This window comes from Blennius ocellaris (assembly GCF_963422515.1).
Source record: "Blennius ocellaris genome assembly, chromosome: 12".
NCBI classification, from domain to species: domain Eukaryota; kingdom Metazoa; phylum Chordata; class Actinopteri; order Blenniiformes; family Blenniidae; genus Blennius; species Blennius ocellaris.
Genome location: NC_137661.1, coordinates 29529263 through 29541268, shown reverse-complemented (window position 1 = coordinate 29541268; position 12006 = coordinate 29529263). Strand labels below are relative to the sequence as shown.

At 40.0% G+C, this 12006-nt stretch overlaps 1 protein-coding gene across 3 annotated transcripts in view; it reads left to right on the top strand.

Annotated features, from left to right (window-relative positions):
- The window catches only part of kdr (kinase insert domain receptor (a type III receptor tyrosine kinase)), a 21730-nt gene extending 10559 nt beyond the window's left edge, over positions 1–11171 (top strand). For all 3 annotated transcript variants that reach the window (XM_080506237.1, XM_080506236.1, XM_080506235.1), the window contains exons 12-30: positions 1–20; positions 119–442; positions 629–775; positions 867–998; positions 4583–4689; positions 5007–5142; positions 6147–6251; positions 6333–6446; positions 6656–6744; positions 6929–7091; positions 7207–7298; positions 7383–7502; positions 7600–7711; positions 7794–7893; positions 8301–8406; positions 8645–8787; positions 8877–8943; positions 10215–10300; positions 10411–11171. The exon at positions 1–20 is cut by the window's left edge and continues 92 nt beyond it. In XM_080506237.1, the coding sequence (XP_080362363.1) occupies positions 1–20; positions 119–442; positions 629–775; positions 867–998; positions 4583–4689; positions 5007–5142; positions 6147–6251; positions 6333–6446; positions 6656–6744; positions 6929–7091; positions 7207–7298; positions 7383–7502; positions 7600–7711; positions 7794–7893; positions 8301–8406; positions 8645–8787; positions 8877–8943; positions 10215–10300; positions 10411–10627 (2380 nt within the window). In that variant the 3' untranslated portion in view covers positions 10628–11171. The remainder of the gene's footprint in view (positions 21–118; positions 443–628; positions 776–866; positions 999–4582; positions 4690–5006; positions 5143–6146; positions 6252–6332; positions 6447–6655; positions 6745–6928; positions 7092–7206; positions 7299–7382; positions 7503–7599; positions 7712–7793; positions 7894–8300; positions 8407–8644; positions 8788–8876; positions 8944–10214; positions 10301–10410) is intronic.
- Positions 11172–12006: the final 835 nt, after the last annotated feature.

Sequence of the window (12006 nt, the reverse complement as noted above, 5' to 3'; positions counted from 1 at the left end):
CATATTTTTCCATGTGACACGTGAGTGTGGCGCTTCCTCCATGTCCGTGTGCAACCAATCAGTGAACTTAGTGTCCATATCCAGTGTCTTCTCTCAATCTCCCCATGTCCTCTGTTAGGTGGCCTGGAGGTCAGCATGTCTCCTTCCAACCAGCCCTTAGAAGAGGACCACGTTGTCCTGCAGTGTAAGGCAGACAGACTGATCTACGGTGACCTGGCCTGGTTTCGCGTCACCAACGTGTCCGAGTCGGAGCAGGTGTCTTCAGTGCAGCCATGTCGCACTATGACCCTGGAGAGAAGGCCTCTGTTACAAGGCACCAATGTAACTCTGGAGCTGTCGCTGCCCAATGCCTCCCGGCCTGATGAGGGTCTGTACGCTTGTCAGGTGGTCAACAACAAAACTGGGGAGAGAACCTGCCTGCTGCGCAGACTTTCTCTGAAATGTAAATACATCTTCATTTGAAAGTACTAAGTTGTTCAGAGAGTCAGTACATTTTTCATAAGCCACAGTATTTCACAAATGGATTGAAGAATGTTCAAATGAGCGGATGTTGGTGGTCAATCTCATAACAAGAAACACTGAAGTTTCAAATTTTATTATTTTTTAACACACATTTCTTTCATTTCAGACCTTGAGGCTGCAAGAATCCTCAATAATTTCACTGACCAAAAAGTAAACGTGAGTGCAACCATCACTCTCCTCTGTGAGGCTGCCGGGACGCCAGACCCAACAGTCATTTGGACCAGAAACAACCACACTGTGGTGGAGGGCTCAGGTGGGACTTGTCCTGTTGTGCTGAAAACTGCGTCACTGGAAGGTCAGTGAGCCATTGTAGTCACGAAACTAATCAACTGGGATGTCTTCAGGTGCGATTCTTGGCCAGCACAACCACACTTTGACAATTCAGCGGGTGAAGGGAGAGGACAGTGGACTGTACAGCTGCACTGCATGCAACATTCGAGGCTGTGACTCCTCACAGGCATATCTGATGACTGAAGGTGAGTCTAAACTTCTACATGACAACCAGTCTCATTGATTGTACTACAAGTTCAGTTTTCAATTACACTTTTTATAGTGCCAATCATAACATAGTCCTCTCAAGGTACTTTCACAGAAAACCTATTCCACACAAAGGCTTGTTCATGAAGCAGTCTGAGAGGTTTGTTTCTTTCTGCTGTTCCGGTTGGAACAACGGATGGACGTAGGGAAAAGAAGAGGAAAGAGACAGAGATCAACAGGCACCCAAATCATCCAGTTGCTCCAGATGTGTAAACGTGTAAATGTGAAACAATTTTCTGGAGAGTGAGAAAGAGAGGTCTCCCAGCAGTCGCAACATACAGCAGCTTATCTAGAAAATGGTCCAGGGGGGTCAGAATTAGACCCAACTGTGAGATTTCAATATTCAAGTTTTAAGTCTGGCCTTAAAGTGAGCAACTGTGTTATCCATTGATTTATATATCTGTACTTTTTCTTCTGCAACTGTTACAACAAAGCGGCTTTGTAGTGAGAGTGCGTTAAGTTGGTCTGCCTTTAGTCTGTAATGTATTGAAAAATAGAAGTGAAATGTCCTGATGCCTTTGTTTCATCTCTGCTGTGACCTTTACTCAAGACTATGGAGTAATAGTCACTTTCTGACTTTTAACCTTTTAACTCATGGTTTTCTATGTGTGTCAGGCCTTCTTCCTTTTAATCCTTTTAATTGTAAACACATGTTTTTACATTTTTTATTAAATGTAATAGTTTCTGTGAGCTTTACTGGGCTTCAAGATATAAGTTGCAGCACTTAATTAAATTCATTTTTTAATATGGTCCGTCATCACATCAATGAAAATAATTCAAGAGTTACATAGAAAAATGTCTCCTCTGGTCTTTCATACAGTTAAGCATAAACAAGTATTCAAGCATTTCTCAGTGCACCCATTTGTATCGTTCATGTCTAACAATCACATCTTGGCAGCTCACACCTCTCACATGTTTTTGTCTGGCCTCCAGCTTTCTCTGATTGACGACACTACATTTTTAATATCAAAGATATTGATTAAGAATAACTTTGCTTCCACATGACGGGAAGTTGGCCCAGTTAAACGCACATCCTCCTGGGAGCTTCTAAATCGAACACAATGAGGAGACAGCGAGACAAAGGCAGAGGCCAGCCCTGCCCCTGTCCTCCCTCTGCTGACTGGGGTTTACGTGACCTCTTCCCCGCCAGCAGAATGCAGACCCAGCTCCAGTTGGTTCTGCCAGCTCTGTCGACGAGGGAGGGCACAAACTGCTTCACCGATGACAAACTCTCTGAACACGATCAGAGCACACAGAGGAAAAGACAGAGGCAAAATGAGATTTCAATATGTGTGTCGTTTCTCCACTTACTGGTGACTTTTTGGATGTTTTGCCTTTAACATTGTCACAGAGCCACATCACTGTCGTGTTGTTGTGTCAACAAGCTGAGCCGCCAGTCAACCAGGAGTCAGTCTAATGACTAATTCATTTACTAACTTCGGCTTTCATTATTTGACTTAGTCGGATGATAATGCTTCATAATAATGGTTCCCAAAATGTATTGTCCCACTGACCTTTTACAAATATTAACATTTCCAATGTCCCCAACACACACACACACATACACACACACACACACACACACACACACACACACACACACACACGCACGCACACACACGGCAGTCGTTACCACAGTTCGCTGTTCTTGTGCAAAACTTAGAAAAGCACTAGTTCAAGACTAAGTCATGTATTTAAAAGTCTTCTCACATTTTTATAAAACTGAAGGGACTTTTGAAACATTGTTGTCTTTAAGGCACAACTGGCCTGTTGCTTTGTTTGTATGAAGTGACAGTAGCACAAATAACTTGATATTTTATAAATGCAGCTCTGAAGCTTATTGTCTGAGATACAATTTTATTCAGAATAAAAAAGCATCACCCATTCATAATGAAGTTGGCTCATAAAAGCATCACGTTTTCAAGAAACAAAAAACATCCTGTGTGTATTTTTTACATTGAAGCTCCATTTGCTCTTCTTTTTATTATATGTCTAATACAAACTACAAATTTAACACAAAAAATCACAACTAAGGTGAAAATGCCTTGTCTTTTAAGTATGAAGAAGACTTTAATTTTCACCATTCAATGCTTTCAAGATTTCTTTCTAAAGTTGCCTCTCTGCAAAAATGGCTTTTAAAGCCCCAGCAACACTGAAAGAGAGAGAGAGAGAAAAAAAAGAAATCAAACACGAAGTCTAAAATTGACCTTTTCCAAAATCAAACAGGACTCCATGTGAAACAAAGCAGCTGTGTGGTTAGAGCCCACTTCAACACCCAGATGTAAAGAAAAGGCTTTCAGCAGATCAGATTGTTAATGAAATTTACTCTTGCTATCATGTCGGTCATCACATTGTTGAGAGGTGTTTCTTACACTCTTTCAATGCCGTCCACAGGATTCAGTAAAACAGTCTGTTTTTGGTTTAGTACAGCAACAACAATGAAAGTATCAGGATAGATTTAAAACAACAACAAAACTTTCTTAGGAAAGTACAATCATAAAGAAAAATTCCCACATTTTCTATAAAAGTAGATGGGATAGCTTGTATATGTGAGTTTATTCTATATTGATCAACAACCTGAATGTCAGTTAAGAATTCATCTTTATTTTGTTTTGTGACACTTTGATGCTGATGAAGGACTTAATCTGACCGCATAAACTTAATGATAAGCTAGCTTTTGGCCTAAGTAGTATTTTTTTTGTTATGCTAAAGTTCAGATATTTGTGTAAAAAATGTTGTAAAAGCAAAAGTATCATTTGAATTTCTTGGTTCAAGCATATGCTAAAAAGTACATGCTTTACAAAGGTAAAAACCTTTTGAAGCTTTTTTTAATACATGGTGCTTCTTTTCGAAGGCATCTTAACATTTTTATGGGAGTTTTTACATTTACACATGTACAAATATTATAGACATTACTGTAATACTATTTCAGCAGGAATAGACCAGCTTATTTAGTAACTGGTGAAGGCTTCTTCAGTGGGACGCTTCCTTATTATTTAATTTGAGTTAATGTTAACTTCATTGAAGTTAGCGCATTTATAAACCACATTGCAACAATCCTCTTTTAGATTGAGAGGCCCCCAGTAATGAACAGCTAGTGAATAGAGTTTAGGATAAACAAAAGGTATAACAGGTATATTTTCAAGTAAACACATCAATTCAACTTTCAAAGCATTTTAGAATCATTTGAAAGAAATGCCCTCTATTGACCAGCTGCCACTGTTAGTAATGTTAACAGATAATTAAACCTTTATCATAATTTTGAGTGAGCTATTATTCTAAAATTGGAAAAAAACAAAAACTGGTAATAGCAATGCTGGACTGAATCAGCCTCATAGAGAAGTAAACATTTTGAGAATGTAAAGAAGAGAAAGTTTGGATACCAGATAAAAGGAGTGGAAGTAAAAAACATAAATAGCCAATTGAAGTACACATATTTGAGAAATGTACTCTTGTAATGTAGTCTTAAAATACAAATGGTATGATGATAGCTATCTCTGATACTTGTTTGTGTGTTTTCCAGGTGCAGAGGAAAAAACCAACGTGGAGCTGATTGTTCCAATTGGCTCGGTGGTGATCGCTATGTTTTTCTGGCTACTGGTGGTCTTTGTCATCCGTGGAAGAAAGAGAGTAAGCACCTCCTCAGCCTCACTTTTACCCACACTTTAGCAGTCAGATAATGAGTAACAATATTAAAACACACACACATGCACAAGTACACACAATTACTATGGGCCTGTATGATTGATTGGAAGTGACTGGCTCTCTTTTGTACCCAGAAACAACGAGGCCACTCTGTTCCCATAAGTCACACATCGGCCCACAAAATGGACTGGGCCTCTTTTATTTGGGGGGGGGGGGTGGCGGAGAGAACTCAGACAGACAGCTGCTCTGCCCTTCAAACTCTACTTCACTATTGAAAATGTATATTTTCCTCCTTACTTCAGCCAAACGGGGGAGATCTGAAGACTGGCTACTTGTCGATGATTCTGGACTCTGAAGATATGCCCATGGACGAGCAGTGTGAGAGGCTCACATACGATGCTAACAAGTGGGAGTTTCCACGGGACAGACTGAAGCTGGGTGAGAGAGAAATCAGTCCAGGGAACACTGAGGCAGCAGGATAGGGTTGGCGCACAGAGTCAGGACCCAGTGTTTCATCCCAACTCAGTGTTTTACCCCTGTGGAGGAAGAGAAGCAATGATGGTCCATCCAAAAGAGTTTAGAACAGATCACATAAAGTTTTCTTAAACCTTTAACCCTGCACTGTCTGAGTCACAAATGTAAGTATTTAACATTTCCCACTAACTCTGTGCCATGAGCTCAATATATATTTAATATAAGTATAATATATATGGTCAATATATTTTTCTGGTTGAAAATTTTAGATCAACAAAGTTTATCTTCATAAAATTATACAACTTCATTCGGTACTAAAAGCTTCATTATAGCCTATCTTCATAAGAAATCTACTTTTTGATTTTAATTGCCAGGCATTAAAGTGTAGCTCAGATCCCGTTTTAATATTTTTTCACACATTGATGACAGCGGGTTGTCCTGTTGATAGTTATTACCTGAAGAAAAGGACAATTTTGATCCATTACAGTACAACAGGTCAACAATGAAGACCTCAGCTTTGATCATATGTTATCAACTTTTATCAGACAGGTTATCATCTTACCAACACTATTTAAACGCACTTAAATACAAATAAAACAATTTTACCCAAAATAAAATTTTAAGGGATTCAGCCATTGAAAAAAAAAAGAATTCAACATATCTATGTAGACAAAACGATGATATGCATTGAAAAGTCTGCACCAGAAATGTCATTGTGAAGTAGGCATGAATAAGTGTACAAAACCTCTTGTGATGGTTCACACAATATTACTTTTCTGTGATACAGTAATGTTAAGATCATTGTGACTGTAGGGCCAGTGCATTTCTCTATGGTCATCATAATTCTCAGTTTCAAATGAAAATGAGCATTAGCATCACACAATGGTGTTGATAGAGAAACACAGAGAAAACATCATTCCATTTGCAAGTGTTTTGTGCATGTCTGAGAGAGAGAGTTTCCATTAAAGGTGACCCACTGGGCCGGGGGGCGTTCGGTCAGGTGGTAGAAGCAGCTGCCTTCGGCATAGAGAAAGCCTCCACCTGCATGACGGTTGCAGTCAAGATGCTTAAGGGTGAGAGTGTTGTCTTATTTGTTTCATTTAATGAAAGCTTTCAAACACCCAGGGTTATCACTGTTTCTCTACGTTCTCCAGAGGGAGCCACATCCAGTGAGTATCAAGCTTTGATGTCAGAGCTGAAAATTCTCATCCACATTGGACACCACCTCAACGTTGTCAACCTGCTGGGGGCGTGCACCAAGCCTGGAGGTCAGGAACAACCACATCATCTGCCCTGACGATGAATGCTCAGAAAAATACCAATTGCTTTTTCCACACATTTACATGATCACTTTAACCAGCCAGTGGTATTTTGCATGCATCACTTTAATTATTAAGATGTCATCTGCTGCAGTGGGAGGCGAACTCGTCAGCGGTTGCTCATCACTTTGACCTTTGGCTTTGTTTTTTTTCTGCAGGGCCTCTGATGGTGATTGTCGAGTATTGTAAACATGGAAATCTCTCCAGCTACCTGAAGAGCAAGCGAGGAGAGTACAGCCCCTACAAGGTAAGTGACAGGATAATAAAACTCAGCCATTTCCTTGACGTATCCACAGGGCTGTGCTCCATCACTGTAGATTATTTCACAGCAGAGCAGTCTAGCACCGCCATGAAGACTGCAGTTCATACAGGTCATACTTTTCTTTCCTCTTTCATCTAAAGTGATTATTCCATTGCACTGTGATGAACAGAGAAAACGGGTGGACAGTCAGCGGTGGGCTCTTGCGGAGGACGATGTGACTGAGGGGGATCTTGGTTTGGGGAAGATTGCTCAGCTTGACATCTGCACAGGGACAGCGGTCTGCACCAGCCCTCCACACACAGCTTCAGGCAGCACTGTGGGAATGCTGGAAGGTGCTGTAAACAAACTACTCTCATACAGCTCTCATTGTGTTGCCAAGAAATTTGTTTTTGTACCATTTCAGTACCACTCACATTTTTTACTATGATTTATGATGTATGATTACAGAAAGTTCAGATTATGATCATCTGACCATGGAAGACCTGATAAGTTACAGCTTTCAGGTGGCCAAAGGAATGGAGTTTCTGTCCTCCCGCAAGGTGAGATCATAAACAATTCCTTGTGTGCATTTAGTAGATGAAACTCAAGGCGATATTCACTCTTTCATGATGTTTTGTCTGTAGTGCATCCACAGAGATCTGGCAGCCAGAAACATTCTGCTGTCTGACAACGTGGTGAAAATTTGTGACTTTGGTCTCGCCCGAGATGTCTACAAAGATCCAGACTATGTTCGCAAGGGAGATGTGAGTTCTTGAAATGATGTGTAGGCATTACATTGTATAAAAGATTGGTGGAATCATGTACTAAACTTCCTCCATTTTCTTTGTCCTTTTGTTACAGGCTCGCCTGCCTCTGAAGTGGATGGCTCCTGAGACCATATTTGACAGGGTTTACACCACACAAAGTGATGTTTGGTCCTTTGGCGTCCTTCTCTGGGAGATCTTTTCTTTGGGTAAACTTTATAATGGTCACACAGCACCGCATATCTAGGGATCTCTCTTTAGTTGTCACATACACTGTCATTTCTCCTGCAGGGGCCTCTCCCTATCCGGGCGTTTGCATTGATGAGTCTTTCTGCAGGAGGCTGCGGGAAGGCACCAGGATGAGACCACCTGAATATGCCACCACCCAGATGTAAGCAGTTTAGATAAAGCATATGCACATTTTACAGATTGCCTCCTTCCTCTCCTTCTCTTCCCTCTATGATCTATTTCACTAACTTAATATAAACCTTCCACATTCATATAGTCCTTTTGAAAATACAGTGAAATTTGACAATGAAGTGCTTGAAATAGAATCAAAGAGCAAGTACAAACAGATTGAAGGAGATAAAAAAAATTTAATTATATTTAAATCACTGTGGAACATTTTTAATTCAAAATAGAGCAGTAAGGACAAAGATTTGGCTAGCATCATTTCCTTCTTTCGAAATTAACTGATTTGCACAGTGATGTCAAGGTACTGACATATATAGCCTCGAAGGCATCTTTCTCTGTTTTGAACATATTTAGTTAGATTATAAACCATGAGGATGTTCACAGATATCAGACTATGTTGGACTGCTGGCTGGATCGCCCCACAGACAGACCGACCTTTGCTGACCTCGTGGAGCATCTGGGTAACCTGCTACAGGCCAGCGCACAACAGGTCTGAACCAACACTACATTCTCCATGATATATTTTACAATTGTGCGAGTTTCCAAAAGTGGTAAACACATTTCATGGCACATTAAACTTTGTTTTATTGCTTGTGGCAAATAAAGGACTTGATTTGAATTAGCTTGAGTTTTGATAGACTTACTCAATTCTATATTTTCTATAATCAAGAGAATTTCAGTGGCATGCACAGTGTGTCTTTTATCCTTCAATATGTTTTGATCATCAGGATGGGAAGGACTACATCCCACTGACAGCAGGTGAAGCAAAAGTCAGTCCAGTGACCCCTGACCCCAGGAGCCCCTACAACAGGCCTCAAAGTGGGGTGATTTTGGAGGCTCAGCTTCATTATGACAACCCATCATCCCTTGGGTATGTGTGACTCTCTCAACCTGGAACTGCTTTCACATCTAAATCTTCAAGCCTCAGCGATGCTCCATTGACTCGTTTCCTTCCTGCAGACTCTCCCAACAGGCTGAGAAGTACAGCCGGCCTCTGAGTGTGAAGACTTTTGAAGACATTCCTCTGGTGAGTTTCTGTACCCTCAACAACAAACTCTTTCATAAAACAGCTAAAGTTGTATATGTTTTCCTTAAACCTTTAAACAGGTGGACAACAACTAAAAACAACATACTTAATGTGAAACTATTGTGATGTTGCACTAAAGGACCTCAGTAAAACCTGAGATGTAGGGACGCCCTAAAATCCAAGAGCAAGTGTCCCCTGAAGACAGGTGCCCTCTCTTCAGAGGGACGGGTCACGAGGACAAACTGTAGGACCAGGTTATATTGAATGAACCAAACACTAAATATGTTATGGCAATTTAAAAGCACATAACTGAACCAATCCAAGATGTATACAATATAAATACATATAGAAACATGTATACAAGATGTATCAATATAATTATTAAATAATATTTAATCTACTTCAAGGAACACAAACAGTTCAGTTTCATCCTGAGTGGACCAGACTGGTAAAATATTGCTATAATAACCTTTAAATTTACACTTCAAAGTTTTTCTTTGTTGTGGTCACAGTGTATAGAATGAAACTGTCTATATCTTTACATGATCAAACAGTTAGTACTGAAAATGATCATAATCTCAACGTAGAGTTAATTTTAATGAAACATTCTGATGCAAAATACAACGAAATGTAAAACAAACTAAATCCTCTATAAGCTCCTTGGTGGGACCACATTGGAGCCTCTTGGTTGGTTTTGGTCCACTTATGTTCTCTGCTGGAAAGGCAAAGTCAAACATAAGTACATGTGACGTCAAACTCAAACAAACACACACTTTTATACAAATGTATCTGTTTAGTTAAAAGCTGTGAGTTACAATAAAAACACCTACTTTACCAATAGACTTCTAAAGTCTTAATGAGGACATGTGGATCATAAACTAACCTCAACTTCTACTTTTCTATTCAAGCTGTTATCAATTCTCATCCCTGTATATTGCCATTCATGACTTTTAGTCACTTACTCAACTTAGATTATCACTCAAGGTGCAACAAAAAGGTATGGTTGATACCTGCTTGTGAATCACTTATAAATCAGTATTTAAGGTAATAAAAATGGATAGACAGTAATGACATGATACATAAATATGCCTTCGTGCAATTAGAGGTAGGTCTAGACAAAAAAAGAGATGACAAGTGGATAGTGAAAGCAGACAGTCAAAGCCGACTGTACCAGCATATTGCCATGAAAACCAAATAAGATGCATGCAGCGTGTTGCCTCCCTGCTTTGCAACAAACTCCAGTGGTGATTTAATCTTTGGTGCTTCTGCAGAACGGTCACACAGACAGCGGCATGGACTTCTCCCCAGATGGGGTGAAGAGTTTGAGCCAGCACCTGCCAACTACACCTAACTTCAGGTAAAAACTCAATCACACCCATGTTAAGCTTACTATCACTCACTTTGTGAACTTTTGCTGCTGTGGATAAGCTTTAAAATGAATCTTCCTGTCCTGATGCGGCTCCTCAGTCATCTGCTGCGCTGCAAGAGTAAGGAGTCTCTGGAGTCTGAGGCTTCCAATCAGACCAGCGGATATCAGTCTGGCTACCACTCAGATGACACAGACGCCCCGATCTACGCCAACGAGGAGGTGATCTTGAAGCACAACATGCTGAATAAACGTCCGCTGCCTGAGACTCCTGAGAAGTTTAGCTCAGAGATCCGCTACAGCACACCGCCTGTCTGACCCTCACATTCAGTCTGAATCTTTTTACTGTACATCGTTTGTTTATGATATTCAAGTATCTACATGTAGAAACATTGTCCATACTGCAGACGGAAGAACCGGGTTAAACTCCACCGTTGAGATAATTTCACAAGAGATAACTTAGTTAGCTGGTATAAGTGAAGGTTGCATGATCAGTTTGTAAGAGCAGCTCTCTTTAGACAGCCGGAGGAACACTATCATGTTTACACAGCAAGTCAAATCTGTCCAAGGAGCCCAAACAGGAGGCCACGGCCACATCCTGAGGCCCGATCCACCTTCTTCCGCTATTGCAGGAAATGGTATCTGGAATTTTTAGATAATTAAATCAGAAATTTTTTTTTATTTCTTTCATTAAGGTTGTTTTTGTTGGTTGGGGCCAAATGCCCAAAATAATGTTTCTAAAGTCACATTTGTACAGCTCCCTTTTTCATAATATTTACAGTATTTTACAGAAAGTGTATCACTAAACCTATAATAAAGTTACCTAGTTTTATAGAATAAAATTACTCACAAATTAACAGTCTTATTCTTGTGCTTCCCCCTTTTGTTAAACCACATTTCTGCATCACTGTGATAAATCATGAGTGTGACATTGCTTTCTTAGCATTGTGTGTGTGTGTGTGTGTGTGTGTGTGTGTGTGTGTGTGTGTGTGTGTGTGTGTGTGTGTGTGTGTGTGTGTGTGTGTGTGTGTGTGTGTGTGTGCGTGCGTGCATTGCCAATAATGACCTAGCAAAGGTCAGAGGAGTCCATTGTGTGTATGTTAATGTAAAACTGTTGAAGGTTCTTGTGGGACTCTGGACAGATGTGACAGCAGACGTCGGACCTGAGATTGCGAAATGTTTTCAGTCCTTCTGATTGGGAGATAAATAGGAGGCTTGAGAACAAAATGTATTTTGTCTGTCTGTAATCAAGGACAACAAACACAACTAATAATAGCAAACTAGAGGAAGCGACATGTGGCCTGGAAGGAGCTGTTGTTAAACTTCCACATGTAATGCCCGGGAGTTAATTTTAGAAACATCTGCTTATTACCGTTGAAGGATGTCAGCATATAGGTCAAAATGCTGATTCTGTGTTTTATGGCATAATTTTTAACATTGCAGTTTTGAACTTTAAGGATTCATTATAAATGTTTCAGCATTACTTTGACTATTTAATTGTTTGAAACTAAAAGTTGTTTCGTTCAAATTGCAACTGGATGCTAATACATAAAGTTAGAAATGAGTATCTTCATAAAAATCCTGAGGCATGATTAAATTCATGTGACTGTTGATGTCAGCACCAGCTGATTCTAAATAGTTTAAATATTGAGGAAAAAGAATAATTACTGTCTTATTCATGACGTTCTTTTAAGGAT